This window comes from Platalea leucorodia (assembly GCF_965183815.1).
Source record: "Platalea leucorodia genome assembly, chromosome: 5".
Taxonomy (NCBI): Eukaryota; Metazoa; Chordata; class Aves; order Pelecaniformes; family Threskiornithidae; genus Platalea; species Platalea leucorodia.
This window is the reverse complement of record NC_138827.1, coordinates 97,502,878-97,524,498: the sequence shown is the minus strand read 5'-3', so window position 1 is coordinate 97,524,498 and position 21,621 is coordinate 97,502,878. Positions and strand designations below refer to the sequence as shown.

Sequence of the window (21,621 nt, the reverse complement as noted above, 5' to 3'; positions counted from 1 at the left end):
TTGGCAAGACTAATTTGTGCTTGGTAAATAGAGTAAAGATTTTCACAGCATGAGATAATGTAAGATTGCAAAAAAAAGAAAAAAAAAAACCTGGAGGTTTTTGAACCTTTTTTCTACCCTTCTGTCACACTGAGTAAAAGTCAAAATCAGCAATTCCGACTCATATAATATCTCGTCTGAACTTCAGTTTGGTTTAACAAGGAAGCCAAACCAGTTACATTCACCACTCCCTTAATAGAGCTGAAATGAATTTATCCTTGCTTTTAAGAAGAAATAGGTGCTGGTTATTTCTTTTTTCTATGATCTCATTATGATGCTGCCTATCAAGCTACACAGCTGAAACGGTACAGTGAAAATATTTGGAGGAGAAATAAACGGGGAGTGTAACAATAAAATTAACTTCTTCCTTTTTAGCCAAGATTATTTCAGTTGAAGTGCTATAATACAAATATACAATAAAGAATACCTTCTCACGGGGCATATATGAGAAAAAAAGAGAAAAAAAATATTCAGAAAAACAAAAGGCTCATTCTGAGCCTTAAAAAACACCTGCACACTAAATGCTGATCCTGAAAAAAGGTTGGGAGGCAATTTGCATTGCTCCATTGAGAAAAATTGCTTATTGAATGTAAACTGAACCCTAAAATATTCTAATGCATTAATATTCAACTTTCAGTCTCCATGTCAAAGGAGTTTATGGTATGTAGGACATCCACGAGCATGTAGGGGTGCATCTGGGAGCGGTGCCCAGTGCAGGCTGAGGGCCTCTGCCCTGGAGGTGGAGCTGCTCCTCAGGTGGGGAGCGAGGGACCACACACGTATGAAATGGCTGAAAACCTGGAGTCGAGGGCCGAACGAGTCAGTCTGCAAGCACCACACACACCAGAGAGAGGATCTAGGTTTTGAAAGCACAAAACCAGTTTGAATACAGTAAGGGGACATATGACACACTTCATTTCTCATTTTCCTGCCCTAGAAAGGAGAACAACTAATGTTACTCAACAGATTTTTTTTTTCCTTTGGACAGTATTTATGTTCAAGAAGTAAAACTGGACGGTGTTTATGGACTCACTGCTTTCATACCTACTCTGAAATACTTGGGGCGAGTAAGGTGTAAGCTTGCATTTATTAACAATTACCACACTTGTCATTGCAAGCTCATATATTTTTCAACATCTGTCCCAATACTCTCATATGATTTGTGCAACACCTTGAAGGGAACACACCTATTTCCTTACAGTGATATCTATACAGTGCATCTATAATGGACTAGTGTATGATGATAAAATTTGCAGAGAATAAAGCCTGGGCAGTCATTATTAGAACACAATAAAGAGAATATTTTTCCCTTTCCACCTTAAATGAACACAACTATGACAGGAGAAGGTTTTCTGCTTTTAGAAATATTTTGTCAAGATTTGTTTTTTCCTTCAGGAAAAAAAGTAAACTGAGAAAAAAAAAAAAGAATCGTCAAAAACTTTCCCTAAATAAACCATACTATAAAAGAAGCTCTGATGATCTCTCAGAGATTGAAATAATCCATTTTCAGCTAAAACTACCCATAGCAATGAAACTGAAAATACTCTAGAAGAGGGCTGGAGTCTGTCTTGTAATTAACATTAAACAGATAACATATTTATGAGGAAGTCAAAATATTTTGGAAGCCGATAATCCTGTAAGCCTTAACATGGTATAAAAACAACAAATAAATGCAAAGTGTTACTGTTACACATGCCTGCCTGATCAATGGTTTTCACATATTGATCTATAAATGGAGTTGACAGTCTGTGTTGGCTGCACATTTTCCAAGCAGCTCTATTTTTGTACAAAACCAATACGGGCAATTACCTTTGTTTGAGATGCCAAGTCTTATCAATTCAATGTGATTTAGTGTCATTTTAATTAAATATCAGGTTCTACTTCAGGACAATCTATACAAACAAAGCCTCAAACTTGACTATAAGCTTGATTTGAAGTAAACATGTACAAGCCCTGCAATTTCAAAATATGGCTCAAAAACTCTGCTAAACAGAAGGCTTATATTTTTAGCAATTTTATTTCTGTCTTTTTGGCTAGCCATAACTTTGGCAAGTGTTCTATGATCACAGGAGTAAGAAACAAAAGAAGATTGCTTCCCGTTTCCCTGATAATGTATTAGAGAGATAAATAAACCTACCAGTTTGTTTAACCTAATCAGAAAAAGCTCTAATACATTAACATTTTGGAATGTCTAAATAGGTTCTAATTCTTAATATAGACACCAATAAAAAAAGACATTTCATTGTTTGAAGTTGTTCTGAATGAAGCAAAATGCACTTCCCTGGGGTTTAACAGATGAAAATAGCAAATATTCATTTACATTGCTAGTTCAGACACTAACATGAAGCACAGAAAGAGCCCTTGCTTACCACAGTCTGTGTCCAGCTTCGTGATTTGTGCTCTTTAATCTCTACATTAATATCAATTTCAACCTTTGCACAAAGCTCAAGCATTTCCATCGAAATAAATAACATAAACCCCTAAGAAACTACATTTAGCTTTTGCATCCGTTAGCTTATGCATTCCACATTTGCATCTTTACTACTATAAAATGCACAAATGCATATGGACCTACTGACGTATGATGCATATCCTTCTTTGTCACACTATAGAAAATAATCTGTCCACCTTCAAAAGCATAGCCCCAGGTGTGCTTACAAGCATCACAGCAAATACTTGAGAATACAACAAATCCCTTAGAGAATATTAGGTATTTTCTTCTCTATAAATCACCAGTGATCTTTCTAGTTTTGTGCCTGGTTTTTACCCTTTATTGTCCAGAGCATTAATTTTTTTCCAAATATGTTTTAGAAATATATCTTTCTACTGATTGTTCAAAATGTGCCAAATGCTGATTGCCCTAATCCAGAGAAGTCAGTAGGTTTTGCATAAGTTGGATAAAGAGGATTTAACCCATTTATTAATAGAACATAGAATATAGTGCACATGCTGAATATGGATGACGAAAGAGTAATATGGAGTCTCTTATTCAGCTATTTCTAGTTTTTAAAATAGAAAAATCTCTCCAATGATAGGACAAAAATATTCAGTCAATGTAAAATAGAAAATAAGCATATCAGTGGATACCTTACAGATCATATCCATCATCTAAACAGAGGCCAACTGTTGAAAACAGAAAATTGCCAAATAATAGAAAATCAGGATAAGTCCTTTTTATCTCCTAGCACAAAATAATTAGCTTTGCTTAACATACTGGCAATATGTATCTTTTAGCAGGGATCTGTGTGCTTCTAAAGGTAAAAGTGAAGATTGTGTATGTAAGTGCACTGGAAAAGAGGGTCACGAATTTTGAAACAAGATTATTAAATGTGTATGTAGATATATATACACATATGTGTGTGTATATCAGTTGGACCCTGCTTTCTCAAGACACTTGGACAGAGACTACTCTTCTCCATCACTTTTCCCCAAATCCTTCACAAGTCACATGCACAGATTCAGATACGTCAGCGTGCAATTGGTACATGCAATTGATATTTCACTGCTCTTTTAACTTGAATCTCAGTGCATTTAATGCACGTATTTGAAAACGTTTGGATCCTTAGGAATTTTGCTTTTGGTTTGGGCATCAGCAAACAACTTTAAGAGGCTTATTTAAGTAAATACGCCAAAACACTTTCAGTCTGTCAATATCTAGTCAGAAAATTCTGCATGGCAAAAAGAGATGAAAAGAATTGAAATAGAAAGGAAATTAGTAGCATGGCAAGCTTTCAATCTATTATGTTGGAGCCAAGTTTGCTTGGTAAAATGACATATACTCAGTAAAATTCCGCTTTTATATAATTAGCTACTAAACAAATGTAATACAAAGCAACTTTTCAGCTCTCAGCCAATGAACATATATTGTACCTGCTATGGTTATTGGAATGCGGCAGTGAATATTTATGTCTAATTTAACTTTTTAGAGCCCTTGCTCTGTAACAGTCCAGCATACTATCCCCAAAACTAAAGTTATGTAACAAGGTAATATCAACAATGAGAAACTGCATGATAAAATCCTGCCCAAAAGTGAAAAATGCTAATTTTGTCTCATTTAGCAGCTGGATACAGAAATGCTCATTAGTTTTAAGAGGGTTAATCCTTTTAACTTTTGCATATTGATATGCCAATTATGCCTAATTGTACAAGAGGCATCAGTCAAGGTAATAGTGCATAAACACATGAAAGTTATTAAGTACATCCCAACATGTAATAAAGTAGGTGTTAATTGGTAGCTGAGTTCTGCAGGCTATTGAGGTGGATAATTCATTGAGAGATGGATCACTTGTAATTTCTCTACATAATTCCTTTTGCAGTCTCATGCTGTGATGTTTTCATGCTTGTCAAAAACAACTGCAGCCTAGTGCCTTTTGTTAAACACAGCCAATAAAATATGTTAGGCATCATTAAATATACTTAACTTTTAAACTTTTTCAAAGGTACAGTTCTTCCTGATAATACATTATAGTATTCCCAGTAAATTACTATAAGCATCGTTTCAGGTTTGTAATGGAGGAACATTTCACATCAGACAAAAAGGAAGAAACATGTACAGTCTGTCTGAGGTGAACAATACCTTTTAAACAGTACGTAAATGAGTATCTTATCAGCTGCTAAGATCTAAACAGACTTTTCTCTCCGGAAATAGAAGGTGAAATGAGTTAAGCTATACCAGAGAAATTAATTATTAAAATAATGCATTTCTAAATAACTTTGAATTTTGAGTTTGAACTTAAAATAAAAAGAGAAGAAAATACAGCTGTTATTGTAGGCTTTGTCCATTTAATAACTTTGTTAGAAAGCTGAATATTTCATAGGAATCCATTACATCAACAGAACAAAAAATTAATGGCTGGCATGGTTGAGAGAAGTGACTGAGACCTGGGACTCTGTCCCCAGCCAGCAGAGTTTTCTCCCTCATTTGCATTCTCTGAGAACAAAATGGATCTGGAGTCCAAAAAGTGGCTAACATTGCATAAATAATTTTGTAACATCATATGGCCTCAGCTGCAAGTTGCCACCATTATGGAAGAAAATTAACCAGGGGAGACTCATACCAATCAGTTTGTTTAGTAGCTCAGAAGGAGTACAGGGGCAGGGACGCAACTGGCAATAGAGTTCATCACTAACTATTTAATTTAAAAAAAAAATGGTAATGGATAAAAAATGACTCAACTCTTTCAATTCTATCAACTATTAAAGTAATAAGAGAACTTCAGTGTCTGATTTTTACAATTCATTCATTCTTACAGCAAGACCTACTTTTGTTGCTGACAAAGTTGTCCTTTATTTATGGAGCTGTAATTTCCATTTCTTTACTTTTCTCTGGGTTTAGCATTTGCCTGTTGAGAAATTGTGGCATATATCTTACACTGTAAGTACTATTCTCTACAACAGCCATATTTAAGTACTGTAACACTTGGGAGTTGAAATGCTGAGTAGATGCTATGATCCCAGCCACCAAAGCCAAATTTTGTCTTTCAGTGAAGGAAAATTGTTATTCCAATGCCTAGCCATACTCCTAAAAATGTATTAGTGCCATTAAATCCCTCCTTGAAAGGATGATCATGAAACCAATATCTTAACCACACTTAAGGTAATTTTGTAGTTTTAGAAAAATTGGAAGACGAAGAAAATAGTAGTAGTATTTTACTTACAGGCTCAGTGACTTTCACGTTGTCGGACAGAATCATAGATTTGCTTTGGCTCAGTCTATCGTGGTGACTGTTGGCATTTTTGATCCTCATTTGAACAGCCCCCGTACTGTGGTGGGAAGGATTAGGCTTTTCAGAAGCCATATCGGAAGCTGTAGACCTTTCCATGGTTACTGGGTTGACCTGAAGAACATAAAATAAGAGCATAAATCTAGGGACCCTTTATACAAAAATGTATCAATGCCAGTTATATGTCACTGTAGTCAGGAGAATAAGCTGAGTTATCTTTCTGGCAAAATCTTGATCATCTTTGAACACCAGGATAACTATCAGCTGTGTCAGCCTGTAGTTTTATTATTGTCCTTATCACTCACCCATCCAAACTGCCTTGGAAGAGTTAGTTTATGTAAAAGATTATCCTTATCTCAAAAGCCATTCTCCTCTATGGTGTAATCTCCCTGCAAGCCTTTGTCACGTCCAGCTGGCAGCCACTACGCTTTGTCTTTGGCCCTGCTCACACTACACATTTTAAATCTTGCAAAGGAAAAAGACACGCTGTGAAGCCAATTAACATATCTTACCTCCACAGTTCGATACATGCATGTTACAAGTGCGTTACAGGACCGTGCTGCAACCTTGCTAGTGTCCTAGATTCAAACCCAGATCTAACAGAATTTCCCTTAATTTTTACAATTCTACCAACAGCACGGATGGGATTTTTGTTTCTCTGTTCATTTTTTAAATTTTGAAATGAAGAAATGACTGAGCACATTAGCTCTCGAGCCCTTGGAGGGACCAGAGGGAACTTGTACAGAATGATCACCTCCTCTAGCCATGCTGCTGTTCAACCTCCTGACTCAGCCATAATGCAACTCAACAAACTGTTCTAGCTATACAAATTCCCAACATATTTTCCATCAGCAAGAGTTGCTTTATATTTCCTGTACGAAACAGCAGGACAGTGATGTACAACACTTACTCTGTTTTCCTCCTCACTAGTTCACCCTGGCACTACTATACGTAAATCGTGGGTGAAGTAATATGGTAAGAGTCACAAGACAACTTGCTATTTATATTGCTATGTAACTGTATGGGAAAATGTGTAAGGAAGAGATACTATATAAGCTGGAATTGCTGGTTTCCCTACTATGGAGCCAGGGAAATGGAAATCCATTTAAAGTGCAGTTATAATATAAACCGTTGAAAATCAGCATTTTCCAAATGGGTTTGAAAAGCACAGCTTTTTCTAGCAACATCTCCCCAACTCTGAATACTCTAAAAGATGAAATTCCCTGATTTCAAGAAAGTCCATTTCTACGAAGGCATCAGAGCAGAGGAAGATATGGTACCAGTGTGAAGGTGGGAGAGGGAGATGAGGAGCGCTACTGCATGTGTCTGGGCAGGACCACAGCCGTTGTGCTGGTAGACGGACACAGCTCTCATAGCTTCACCCTCTCCTGGCCCTGATAAATCAATTCCTTACAGGAATCTGCCTTAGATGTAGAGGACAATAGTGAGAGGTCATGCAGTCACAGAGCAGTTAAGGTTGGAAGAGACCTCTGGAGGTCATTTGGTCCAACCGCCCTGCTCAAGCAGGACCACCTAGACCTGGTTGCCCACGACCATGTCCGGATGGCTTTTGAATACCTTCAGGGAGTTTTAAACTCAAACAGCCAGAGATGTGGAAAAATGAGGAAACACAGCAATCTTGAAGAGAGAAATGAGAAGAAGAAAGTGCTTCAATATTAGCCATTGCTCACTCAACATTATGTGCCATGATAGAAACACTAACTTGAGTAAAAGCAACAGTAAAGCTTATGCTTGTTGGCTGTTTCCTGCATTGAATTAGTTACTCAAGGATCCCTACAGAAGTTGAACCACAGAAAGAGAGGAGAAAAATTTGGCTAAAGCTGTTTCCTGCTACTCAGGAGTATGCGTGTCTATTTCTGCTGTAGAGCTGATATATGACACTGGGGAAAACTCTTTACGTGGACCTTTAGGAGACGGCTCTGTGTGCTCTTCCTCTCTGAGACACTTCTCACCACCCTTCAGAGTAGTCACCACTCAAACTCATGTTGCAGGGACACTTTGCCATTTTGGCAGTAAGGTCTGCAGCAGCGCTAAGCAGAAAATGAATTTTTCCTCTTTCTAAACTTGGAGAGTCAAACCATTTTGTATTTCATGTTGGTATCAAACCAAAATTGCTTCTCAACAGATTTTCAGTAGGCTCCAGGCTGGAGAGCTGATCAGACTCGAGAGACGAGAGCAACACTGGCTCTGTCACCAAGCCAATGTTTGGCTGGAGCACATCTCTCAGATTTTCTTCTGAAATCTCCCACCTATAAAACTCTGACATATCTCTTCTTGGGAGCATTATGAGTTTTAATTAGGTAGTCTCTGTCTGGTGGTGTCAGTACATGATGTGCTGTAAAAAAGTTTAATAGTACGACAAAGTCATGCCCTGGATCTCAAGTAGGAGCAAAGTCAGTAAATGACAAATCTGCAAAGACTTCTGAAAATTTTTATTCTAATCTCGTTGAACCTTAGTTAATTTTCCCCAAAAATGGAACTAATTCACACACATCAGAATATTACAAGGAGACTTTCCAAGGCACTACAATTACAGGAACTACCATAAAAGAATAGAGAAAAAAAACAAACCTCAACATTTCCTCCATCACGTTTTATTTGTCTTAGCGTAAAGCAAGGTGAGATCCTGCTGAATATGAAGGAGATCTTGCAGAATATGAAGGAAAGGTACAAGTTACAAAAGTTCCTCCCTTAGGATTTCCAGGTAAAAATCCTTTGCTGCCCACTTCATTAAGACTCCTGACAGCGTTACCGGCCCTGCATGCCAGTAGATGGCACCCTGAATATAAGCTCCACAAAAGCAAGGGCGTTGCATTCACATTTGCAAGAAGAATTTGGTAGTACTTACACTCTGCTATATATTTTTTTAAAAAAACTTTTAAAAAATAACAGAGGGGAAGACAGTCAGGAAACAGATCAAATATTAAGAGAAAATAGAAAAAGGATCCTATCTGATGCTTTTATGATTTGGTGTTTCCAAACTGTTATTAGCAGGCTCAGGGCCAAATTTAGGCCGCTTTTGCAGGGGAATTCATTTCACTTACTTTGGAAGGCAGAGCTGCCAAGCCCTGTGCAACTGCTTGTGAGGCACTCCATGTTCATTATATAATTAGCTAATTTGCCTTTTGGCAAATAGTTAGCATCTGGATATAAATTTTAGTTTTGAAACCTCCTACGGTTGATTTGCTGGAGAAAGGCATTAAACCAAGACAGACTTTCCTCCCTTCCCCTCCCTGTTTCTTATAGGGTTCCTGGAGCAAAAGGGCAGCATAACTTTAAGGCTATAACCTAAGAGTTACTAACATAACTTATTAACTTAACTAACATAACTTAGGCACAACCTAAGAGAAGAGGGACAAGGGAACATACTAAAAAATCCTCTTGGAAGTACCATTTTCAGGGCACTGTGGAACAGAAGCAGCAGGTTGGATTAGGGTGGGAAAAAATCAGGGAACAGTACAGGTACAAGAAAAATCCTTGACATGAGGCTTGATGGATGATACAGGAAGGGAAAACTGATTCGTAGAGGGGGGAAAAAGGATTACCCTGGATGTGAGAAAGGAGAACTTTAATTTCTGGAGAGTGGGTAAATCAGCTTACTTATGGGGCAAGAAACACCACTGAGCTGAAGGGACAAAATCACCTTTCTGGCTGGGACAGCAAAAGCAGTTCAGTCCTACACAGAGCGCCACTTTTGGAGATAACCTCAGGAGCTGAAAAACCCTCATTGAGGGAAGAAGAGGTTCATACTTTTAATTAAATTATCAGCCTCAGTGGGTCAACACTTGCAGTTGCTTTTGCCATTAATTGATCCATGTGTTTGGGATGCTCGGAGAGGAGACAGGTCTCCTCCAACAAGTAGCACAGCATCCTTGCAGTGAATCAAGTTGAACTAAAGCCAGAGTTCAGACACCAACTACAGGTGTGAGGTGGCTGCTAAACAGTCAAGTGACATTTGACATGTCTGGCAGATCAGTGGTTAAGATCCTAAACCCCTGATTTCTAAATGTACGGTTGATTTTCAAACACATGCTGTGGAAGTAATGAGTGTTACAGAGGTGAGAAACGGAAAAGTTGTTGCAGATCCAAATCCGTACACACAGTAAAATCCATCCCATTTCTGAGAATCAGGCCCGGGTTAAAAGAATAACAGAGCAAATTGCAGAGATCGGATCTCAGGCTTCCTCACAAAGTGCTGGGTCTTGGCAAAACTATTTTCAAGAACATTTTTTTGTAACATTTCTTTCAAAAACAGTAGTTTCACAAAATCTTGATGTTTGGTAACAGCGAAAATATTTAAAATAATTCTGATTTTCCTTTGATGGGAAAAAACACTTTTCTGCCCTTTCTCTTCAAAAAGAGGATGAGGTTGATAAAGGAAACAAAGTAACATTGTTAACATCCCAATGAAAAACAAAATAAAACCAAAAAACCTTTCCTTTTGCTATTTATGATTTCCATGAAAAAAAGGGAAAATATACTTTTTAGCTTTTTGCAAAAATTAAGAAAGTGAATTGTTCACCTCAATGCCATTCTTATGTTTTTGGTAGCTTAATTATGGTTTCTGTCTCACAATGACAGCCAGTAAGTATTCCCCTCCTACAGCAGCTCATGGAGCTAGAGGAAGTTTCATATTGCATTTATCAGGTTTTTAACCCATTTTGACATGTTGCTTTGTCCCGAAATTGATCATATAATGAGAAGACTGACTAGTATTACCCAAGAACTTTATTTCATGAGTTTTAGTACAGTATCAGTAAAGTTAGTATATAGGTTTTCTACAAAACGAAGCGTTAGTTCTTCGAGAAACAAGAGGATAGCACTATTTCTAAATTTTGGCTTGAGCTATGCCTATGTTTCCTATAGCTATGTGCAATAAAAGACGGAATGCAAATGTTAATTCCTTAGCAACTTGTAACAAGTAGCAGTTGTAGCAAGTAATTTTATCCAAGAAAAGAAAAAAAACCACTATCCATGATTAATACAAATTGTTGCATTTGTTTTTCAAGATTATGAGATTAAAAATGTTGTATATAATTTTCAGTATTTATCAAAATAAACTTTTAATTTCCAGCTTCACTCCTTATGACATATCTACCACTATCAAGTCAGAAGCATAATGAACATGAAAGTGCTCAACATAGCAACATGAAAACACTGCAAAACTAAAATGCATCTTGTTATATTCACTGATTCCATTCTTCTACTGAAGAGCATACTGTACATGAAGAGCATCCATTGAAACCTAATGCAACAATATTACCAAAGAATAAAAATCAACACTAGGTTCACCATTACAATAGACCTGTGAGCCTGAAAAAACATAAAAATGGAAGAGGAAGTAAGAGTTAACAAATGAAAAAACAAGCTAATGCCACACGTGGTGAGTCAGAGCATTCTTGTAAAGGAGAAAACATATTGCTATGTCTGCAAAAGAAGTGTTTAAAATCAGCATACCTACATAATTATTTCTGCTGTTGGGTTTTGCTCTTAGCCTTTGCTGCACTGGTATGTCTACTGAAGTACAGCTCAGGGGCAGTAAGGGCTTAAAGACAACTGATGGAAATAACGAGGGGGGGCGGGCAGATGAACAAACTACAGGTAAAGAGAGGGGACAACAAGTAAACTGCCACATAGCTTTTTTCAATTATTCTTATCTGCATTCTACTGTCTTTATTTTTTTTCAACCATCCCAACCACACTGCTCTCACAGCTAACACGTCACATATCTGCACCCAGGGCATGGACATAAACAGCAAAGGCTGCTGAGGGATATGGTGTCCTGGGCTGGTGCCCAGAAGAGTCCTGAAGCCAGTTTATCTGAGTACTAGAAAAACAGAAAAATCCATTGTAATGAAAATACAAAGCAGATGTAACATTCCTATGCCTTTTCCTTTGCAGAAAGGTGTCATCCAGCCTGCAATAATTTGTACTTAGGAAGCAGCATTAATTTCAACCATCAGTCATATCTCTAGTCAAAGTAGGAGAACAGAAATGATACTACATCACCATTGCCTGGGTCTTTAGTCCAGTTTTGTCTTTTTCATGGAATCACAGAATCATTTAGGTTGGAAAAAACCTTTAAGATCATCAAGTCCAACCATTAACCTGGCACTGCCAAGTCCACCACTAAACCATGTCCTTAAGCACTACATCTACCTGTCTTTTAAATATCTCCAGGGATGGAGACTCAGCCACTTCCCTGGGCAGCCTGTGCCAGTGCCTGACAGCCCTTTCAGTGAAGAAGTTTTTCCTAATATCCAACCTAAACCTTTTATATCAGATAGACAATAAAACAGAATTTCATGCTGAGTTCAGTCTGCTGTAAAATGTTAAATGTCCTAAACTCAACAGCACAGTTTCCCTTATCAACCAAATTCACAATCTCGTCAGCAAACATCAGTGAATTAGTTGATACATCCTAAGTCCTACAAAAGCCATGCTCATCAGATTTGATTATTATACCCTCTTTTAATTTTTTTACCTGTTGCAGCCATATTAGGCTTTCAGTGGTGTCTCTCAGAACAGACAACACAGTGAGCGAGGACCATGGAGGTCATCTTACCTCATGAGTCTAAAGACTGGCTTTGTAGTCACTCTTTTCTGGTCTGGTATTTGAGGACTTTCTGCAAATAAAAGCAGAAATGGCCTACAGAGTTCTCCAGGCAATTGTAATTTACATGTACAGTTACCCATGCCTCTCCTGTGGTCAGAGAGGAGTAAAATATCTTTTCTGTTTTTTTGGTAGCAATATCTTACTGCCCAGCATTACTCTGTTACCACAGGTGGAATACACTCTTCAGTACCTCATTCATAATTTTATTTATGCTCTGAGGTAAATAATCCAGTCTCTGTGAAGGACACACCTAAAGGCAAATTTCTTGACACAACTTGGCCTGAACCACAGCAGACTTCCTAGGCAGTAGGGCGAAACAAGAAGTAAAGCAATTTCAAGCATCATTGTTAAACAGCTCTTAGGATACAGAATCTTTTATCCTTGAGATTTTAACCTGATCCTTGATATGATGACCATTTCAACCTTTTTGGTTTATTCTCTTATATCAAGATAGGGTTATATTTTACAATAACTCTTGGTTAATAACTACATAATTCTCATGATTGAAATCTCACAGCTTAATATCTACTAAGAATAAAGCGTATTATCATTTAAAATAATTTCTTCCTGGTTTGTGCCATACAGGACATGCGGTTCCAGACAGCTCTTAAAGGCCTGATCCTGGTCTCAGGTTCACAGTGAACCCACTGAAGTTAATGGAGTTACAGCAATGCAAAAGTAACATTAGGCACACTCATTTATTGCTTTACAGAGCCAGGTATGGAAATATACTTGATAACAGATTGCAAAGAGGAAGGACGCAGACTTGAACCATTGTACAGCGGTAATTATGTTGTTTGATTTTGGGTCTAAGAACATACTCTAAGCTTGTTTTGATGACTGAGTTCCTAAGAATTAAGGTGTTAAAATGCAGCACTTCATTTCTCATTCCCAATAGTTACCACATATTTTAGGAATATGTGATTCTCCACTTACAGTACATCACAGACCTGCATGGGTGCGGAGTCTACACCGCACAATAACTTACAGACTGTTACAGTTTGATGCCTCAGTGATTTCCTGCCCATTGATCGCAACACTAAAAATATGAGTCACTTACTGCTATGAAGATTGACTGTAGTTTTTATCTATTTTTTCAACTAGTAATAGCACCTTACACAATAAAAAATTAAAAGGATAAAATAATAGAAGGCTGATATTGAGTCCTGTGTTCTAGCAGATGGCAGCAAAATATCTTAACCAAATATACAGTTTCAGTGGGAATATTATTAATCTTTATGAATTGTTGCTTGATTTGTCTCAAGGATTGGATGAAGAGAGACATGAAGACAGAAAATTTGAATAGCTGTGCTAGATTGGCAATGGCTATCAATGAGGATTTAAGCAGGGAGCTAAGGTCCTCGTTTGTGTCATTCTGAAATTTTGTAGAAGATGGGTCTGTTCCCCGCTATACGTAGACCCTTAAAAACAGCAGGATCAGATGTCAAAGAAAAACAGGGATCTGGAAAAACTGCTTGTACCCTGTAGGGCAGAGGTGTGTTATCTCTGGAAATGCTTTCCTATCTGGACAGAAATGGCTTGAGAATTAGGAAGAGAAGAGAATGGGAGACAGTTATTATTCCAAAGTTGTGCAGATACAATGACAAACTCTTCACATCCATATTTAATGACTACAGATTCATCTCTAATTCTGTAATACTTCATGACCTGCTATCTACAGGACTTCCCTGCACAAATAAAAGCTTGCTAAGAAATATCACTAGGATATTATTGGAAACAACAAAAACACATGCAATAGGGTAAAAGAGCTTCTTCAAGTCAGCAAGTGACTGCATATGGTCATGTCTCTTCTTGCATCACTTCGTTTCTTAATTATATTACATGTGAAGGTCTCAGGAAATGTAATAGTTGTTTCATCTGTCCCAATATATCATATGGGATAGCATAATGGAGTGTATTTTCACCACTCCTATGTCAATTTAATATCTCAGTTTCAAGGGGAACTTTGTGTACAGTTTGGCCTGCATATGTTCTGGGAACAGTCGTCCACAGTAGAAATTCCGTTGAATATGTAAAAGAACATGCCTGGGAAAAATTGCTACTTCTAGGTCTTCCTGCTGGCAGCGCGTTTCATTTCTTTCTGGAGTGCATCTGATCCACGACACCTGCCTCCATTTTCCATGCTGTGCAAGCTAGACTACAATCCTTAAATGATGAATATTGGTCATATATACACAGTATTAAAAAAACCAAACTGTTAATGTCATCCAACATGTAACACTTCTGATGCATCCTACAACACTGAATAGCAGAATGAGTATGGTTTAGTCGTTAGGCCAATCACAGCAAGTAGTTCCCAGCATCATAAAAGTTCATAACAACTTAATTGATTTAACACCAAACAAGACCTGAGAAGTGCTAGAGGGGCCCAGAGGAGTACTGCTTGGTTACTGCTGACCTGCCCTCACCTATCAAGTGAGGAAAAGATAATTTCCTTCCACCTCCTTCCTTTCTGCTATACATTTAGGTACTGCAGATAAGTACAGCTTAGATTCATGGCTTTCCAACAACCACAGGTAAGACTGATCACCTCTAAACTCATTTTACACCTGCATATGATGCTTGTCGCACGGTAACTTTTTAGTTTAAAGCTGTCTAATTCTGAATTAAAAAAAATCCAATGTTTTCTCTAGGAAGATCACATAAGAATCACAAATTTTCTCCGGTGCTTGAAAGAAATCTGTTCCTATAGCCTAAATGTTCAGAAAAGTGTTGTTACTTTTAATGCTGCCAGATCTGAAGTGATGAGATACTATGGGAAAGGTTATTCTTGCAGTATTTACAGATACAAGCAGAAGCAGAAGTGACAGAAATTTCAAAGTAAGACTGCTTGAAATACTTCCAGCTCAATTTTGCAGAACTTCTCCTCACAGAGATTCAGATATTCATCCAAACTTTCCATGCTTACCTGAACTAGACATGTGGTGATGGTAATTTTGGAACAGCCCAAACTCTCTGGAGAAGTGGAAGAGTTAGTACCACAAGACAAACTGATGTATTAGAAAAATATTTTTTAAACGCCTGAAAGCTTGCTGCAAATAGCCAAAGAAACAAACTTCCTATAAGTTCTAAATTTCACAGCTTTGCCAACAGAATTTCAGTTTCAATTTGACAATAGCTACATAAACAAGCTATCACAAGGCCAACTCTGGTAGGACGTTACAGCACATTTGTGACCTGCACCACGTTGTAGTACATGTGTACATGCACATGCTCTACTGGTTGATCCACAGCAGAAGCAGCACCTCATGTTCACCACTGAGTAAGACTACACACAAGTTTTATCCCGCTCTACCTCTAAATCAATTGTGCACTACTGAACACGTGGAGCAGTTGTAAGTCATGCCTCAGTTTGCCTCCTGGCCCTTAGTTCCTGCAGCAGCAGCATCCCCTTCACTAGAAAAAACACCTTCTTGAGCTCTGTTAAGTCTTTGGTGAAGCAACGGCAGGTGTTTTAATCTCTTAGAGTAGTTAGAGTCCCTCAACTTAGTAGTTTAAATTCACATTTGCCATGTCTTAATCCATTTTGCAGTTCCATATACCTATCATCCTACAGAAGACATGTCTGTCAAAGTGAGATATGGAGATTCTTGAATAAGAAAGGCTTTAAAGCTTCTCAGACTTTAAAAACAAATTAAAAAATAAACTTATAATAAAATTATTTCTTTCTGACACTACCTGCCTCAATAGTTTCTACAACAAGAGGCTTGTCCCTTATTCGGACAGCAAGACCCCCTCCCTCCTACTCCCCAGGATAATGTTCTATTCCCCATGCTGTGGACATGAAATAGTCCCTCCTACCCTCTCTCAATCTTCCTTCATACATATCTGCAGCAGTTTTTGTGCTGTGATCCTGCAGCTGCTCCCTTACTTCTTCTCACTGCTCCCACTTCCCATCTGAGGGGGGAAAAAAAAGCTCCAGACACTTTTAATCTGTTCCCACACTCCATCTCCACTTTCCTTTGCAGAGCTCCCGGTGCCGCTCTTGTAAGAGACGCTGCTGTGAAATGCAGCAGAGCTGGCACCTACAATTTTAGGAGAAAACTTTTAAGCTACAGCAGGAACTAGCAGGGGAAATTCTTTGTGGCTTGCATCAAGCAAGCCCCTCTTCTGCATTTCGTGGGGCCCTTGGTTTGCTTTCTTCACCAGCTGCCTCTGCTGTGGCCCAGAGCGGAGCAGAAGAAGGCAGGTGTGCCTGCCCCACCACGCTGCTCTTCAGCACTTCCTTGCAAAGTGGGGAGAAGACAAAGAAATTTGTTCTACGTGATAGTATCTGATACCACGTTGTGTAGCTAAGATACCTGCTTTCAGCAAAGGGGAAATACCAAGGGTATTGTGGTGCCAAAATATAATTTCTTTGATTATGCAAGAAGTTTGAGCATAGCTAATTTTATCTAAAATTTTTACTGTAAATGTACATTGTTTTGTGAGGGACCAATGAAAACTTTGTTTCACTGAGGCGGTTCAGGATGACTCCAGAAACCTTGTATGCATGCTTTCTGCAGGCCAGGGGATCAGAGCCCACCTGCACCACCAGTCCCACCACAGATGCGCTGCACTTGGTAGGAGAAGTTGGGGTCAGGAGCAATGACAGCAGGACTGCGATGGTGCCAGATTCACATGCGAACACCAACAGTCATGGTGAGAAGAGTGGCATCCATTCATCTGCCCCCAACATTCTTAAGAGCAAAAATACTTAACCAGTATTACATTTGCTGTCAGCTGTGGCTACCTTTATTAGGTAGCATGATAACACGTGGAGCTGATGGACTCTTCATATCCGTTGTTGACTGAAAGTGCTGCACTCAGCTCAAGTGAGCCCTTGCAGTCCTACAAGCCTGAGTTAAAATGTCCTTACAGTGCATCAACATTATTCCCTAAACAGCTGTACCCTTATTCACAACACAAGTCTGGTAAGAAATTTCTTCATTTAACTTTTTTCATTCTTTTATTTTATACAGTTTTTGCTCCACATCTTAATAGATTCCCTCTCCTCACTCACTTGCACTTTAGGAAAGATTTTATAAAAAGCCTCAAATTTTAGATGAAAATTAAAGCTAGAAAAGAAACTTTCCAATTAAAATCTCTGTGCAGCAATTCTGAACATCTCAGATCTATACAATTACATACTACTGAATCCAGAGCCAATGCTAGACTGTCCAAAGGAAATTCAAGAATGGTTTGAAGAGATCAGTTTCTCTAAGCCTCTGCTAAGGCTGGGGGCACGCCTTGCCTTTACCAGGGCCTAGGGATTAATGAACGAGGAGGAAGTGAGATGCTTTTACTTGGGCTGTTTCTGCTTCCTTTGCCACTCCAAGAAGTGTGGATGGATTAGTGCCACCTCCTAGTCCAAAATTCATCACAAGAATTTGTTTACTCATTACTACTGGTTACTATATTTTGCTTTTTTTGTTAATAAAGTAACGAAGCATGCAAGGTACTGCTGATGATAATAGAAACATTAATCTTTCTAGATCAAGCCTCAGCACTACTTAGTCCAAAGTACAAAAGGCAGCACATGTCAGAGCAGCTCAGCCAGTTGGAAAGTCTGATGTAACACCTTCCTACTGGAAAATGTTGATTCATTTGTAGCAAAACCATTAGCTAGAAATGCATTTTGTCCGAGAAAGCCCAGGGAGGCTTCTGTTGGCGTTTGCTGTGAACACCCACGGTGTTACCATCAGGCTCTCCTGCAATGTGTGTGTGGGTTTGGCTCGGGCCAGCATCACCATGTGGGCTGAGGATCCCTCAACCAGTGGGACACACTGCCAGCGTTGGGTCCATTCCCCCACTGTGGACTGCTCAGTTCCTCCAACTCCACTGTCCCAAGCAGACATCTGGCTGGCCCAGCAGCAGGTGTCTCCTGAACCACAGCTGCAGCAGGAACACCAGAAATGCTGAGAGCATCCTGACACCCCAGGCTGGTGACAAACCCACCAGCCATGGAGGTGACTCTCTTGGAGACAGAACTCCAGAGCTTCAATTGTCTTCACAAAATATCTGTGTCATTTCCTTCCCCACCCACAAAGGAAGAGAGTTTAGTAACATCCTGAGCAGCAGACAAACAAGTACAGGTAGTAAGCACTATGCCTTGCCTAGGAGGAGCTCCAGTGTCTGGTTCAGATAGGAGCTTAGGTATCTGATTCAACGCCAAATACAGTGGTGGCTTTGCTCAGGGCGTGGCAGGAAAAGAAATAAGAAACAAAGAGAAGCACATACTTAAAGCACGTCTCTTCAGCTCTAAGTCACATTCACTTCTGTTTTTTCTTTCTCCTTTTCTCCCTCTCCCCTCTTATCATATTGCAGTTGTGCTGAAAACTGATGGATGTCTTGGAGAAGGAACCAGAAGTCACTTTAAGTTCATTTGTTTGAGGACTGTGCCTGTTTAGCACATCAGGCACAGGCTTTGAAAGAAATGTTTGTGAAAACCACAACACAAATCCACAATAGCTGACTTAACTACAAGTGAATGATTTAATACCTGTCAATCTCAAATGGCAGGAAGTATTATATTGTGTCTTAAACAACCTTAAGCCACTAACCATATCAATATCCAACTTGCTTAGCTAATTTATTGAAGAAATGCTTCAGTAGGTATCTGTGCACTGTCTGAGTTAGTATTTTACTATGTAACTTGCACATACCCCCAGAAGTTTAGTAGCTAATTTGGAGAATACCAATATCTGTTAAATAACCCTCTGATATCTTTCTTTCTTAATTTCCAAAAGAGTTCTTTCTTGTGCTAAGTAAGGTTAATGAAAATACAGAGAAATGAAGAGAAAAAGGCCAAAATTTTCAAGCATGTATGAATTTTGTGTTCTTGCTTTCTGGCAAACAGGACTTCACTTTTGCACATGCCAGAGCTCAACACTTCCAGGTGACTTCAGCATGAGCCAATAACGTGCTGAAAATCTGCTCCAGCATGCCCTGGCTGCATCCACAGACTGAGCTCTAGCGTGAGTTAGATTTGCCCCATGGTCAGTTTGCAACATCTAAATAGCCATGCCCGGAAAATTGATGCCTGCTTTTCTCATTCAGACAGCTGCCTTAAAAAAATCCAATAGCATTTCTTTTGCTCCTATTTCAGCCAGCCTGGAAGTTTGCACCCCAAGGAGCTTCAAGTTGTAATAAAGATGATGGGTCCACAGACTCTGTGATAAGAGGTCTCACCCTTAAAACAAAAATAGATCTGCATTGAGGAAGTCTCTGTGCAAATGAGGAGCTAGCAGTGTTTGTTTTGTAGTGAGTCTCCAAAACAACCTTTTTATAGTATTTCTCGAAGCAGGGAAGACTGACAGAGGCATGCCGAGTGCGGGAAGGCTCAATCTTAACACACAGCACAGCAAAAGAACAACCACATTTGTCCTTCAGATGTCAACAAGAGAGTTGTCAGTGAAATTAAGATTCATTGAGACCACTGGTTGAAGCAGACCAACCTTATGAGAAGGTTTCAGAAGCAGGTAATGCCAATGCCTCCTGACCTAGACTGAGCTCACAGGTTCCCAAATGCCCACCCAAGGTGTAGGTGCGTTGCTGTGAGCAAGCTGAAGGCAGCAGGGCCTTCAGCCTACTCTGAGACTAAGAGGACATTACAGCAATTAGTTTGATGGTGACAAAAGCTGTTGGAAGCCACCACATGATAGAAAAAGAGACAGTTTTGTGCAGCTTGTGTACCCAGGTAAAGAAATTTGCTGTTGTGCTCTGAATGGCACTTGAATTATCATGGAAGATACACTGTCAAAAGCTGGGCCAGAATTTTATCCCATCTGTTTTCTTCAGGACTAATGCTATCAACAAATGAAACCAGGAAAATGATCAAAGCATCTTCATATAGCTGGTATCCACCAGTACCAGCTTCTGTCTTTGTAGCACTGAGAAATAGGTTTGATACATCCATGTGGAAGTCTTACTTAGGACAAAAGTGAAACATAGAGACTTTAGCTAGAGCCCAAGTGATGCTTTGTTTTGTCTTTAAAAGAGATGAGCCCAAACGACACCTACATATACAGGTTTAGGATACATTCTGTACAACTGCCATGTTTCTGGTTTCTAATTAAGAACACACCTAAGCACTAACAGACTTCTCCAATGTCACGAGACAGTTTTTAGCAGCATGCAGGCTTTAACAACTCATTAAATGGTTAACAACTCACACTGATGGAGCTGACACAGCACAGAGACATCTAAAAAAGTCAAGAAAAATAGGCAAGTATCAGAATTACACACTGTGAGCCTCAAAAAATTTAGAAGATGCTGCCTGTAACCCACTAAGCCCCATGTGACTCAGTAGAAACAGGCCATAATACAGCAGTTTCCACTGCTAAAAGTCTGTGGGACCGCTTAGCAGAGAGCCAAGCTGAAGTCTCTGAGCAGCACAGCAAAAGCCATCCTCGCTACAGCACTAGAGATCATGATGGGCACTCCATCCCACTTGCATGGGGTACTACTTTTTAAAGCCTGGCCTGAAGCTCGTCACTGCAAAGAAGTAATAACTTCTGGGACCTGAAATAGAGAAATCCAAACCATAGCTGCGTACAGCTGTTTCAATTAAGCTAGCACCACACCAGAGGTTGTGGTGCTGTGCCACCTAAACATCAGGAGAAGAATTGAAATGTGTGTCTGTCATCATTTTATCTGCCAGGCTCCAGGTGGGGAGGAACGTGTCCAACACCGAGGCCTGATACAGACCTCTCCTTTGCTGCCCTGGCAATCCCAGCTCTGGCGAGAGGGACTGCCGAGGCGGCCACACACTCATGCTTGATTGGAAGAAGATGGAGTCTCTCTTCCAAGCTAGGGTATCTCTTGTATCAAAGCAAAAGGAAGGTTCTACAACAAATGCTGCCAAAAAGGCAAAGTTTTGTTGTAATTCAATAATAGTGTACAGCAAGAGCTTTAAAATACAGAGAGTGCTTCAGCTGTTTACTCTATTTGGAAAATGAACAAATGTATGTTACAGATGTAATTGGATTGAGAGGTAAAGTGAACTAGAGACGCTGCTTTTAAATGAATTTCCTTCGGACACAAACAGGTAAGTTGCAGGGAAGGGAGGAAATAAAGAAAAATAACTCTGACAATTCAAACTACTTTACCAAATCTCACAGCTCTGTGGAAAATGCATTTCAAATGATTCTAAGACATTGCAGCAGTAACATAAAAACCACTACAAACACAGCACAGGAAGAGAACAAGTTCTTTTTATAC

At 39.1% G+C, this 21,621-nt stretch overlaps 1 protein-coding gene across 4 annotated transcripts in view; it reads right to left on the bottom strand.

Moving 5' to 3' along the window:
* Nucleotides 1-21,621, bottom strand: part of ARHGAP15 (Rho GTPase activating protein 15) — a 331,391-nt gene that overhangs the window by 308,204 nt on the left and 1,566 nt on the right. For 2 of the 4 annotated variants that reach the window (XM_082312214.1, XM_082312215.1), the window contains one exon: nt 5,697-5,876. In XM_082312214.1, coding sequence (XP_082168340.1) covers nt 5,697-5,861 — 165 coding nt within the window. In that variant the 5' untranslated portion in view covers nt 5,862-5,876. Of the gene's footprint in view, nt 1-5,696; nt 5,877-12,348; nt 12,410-21,621 lie in introns of those variants that run through there. The other 2 variants (XM_082312216.1, XM_082312217.1) reach the window with 2 other exon arrangements.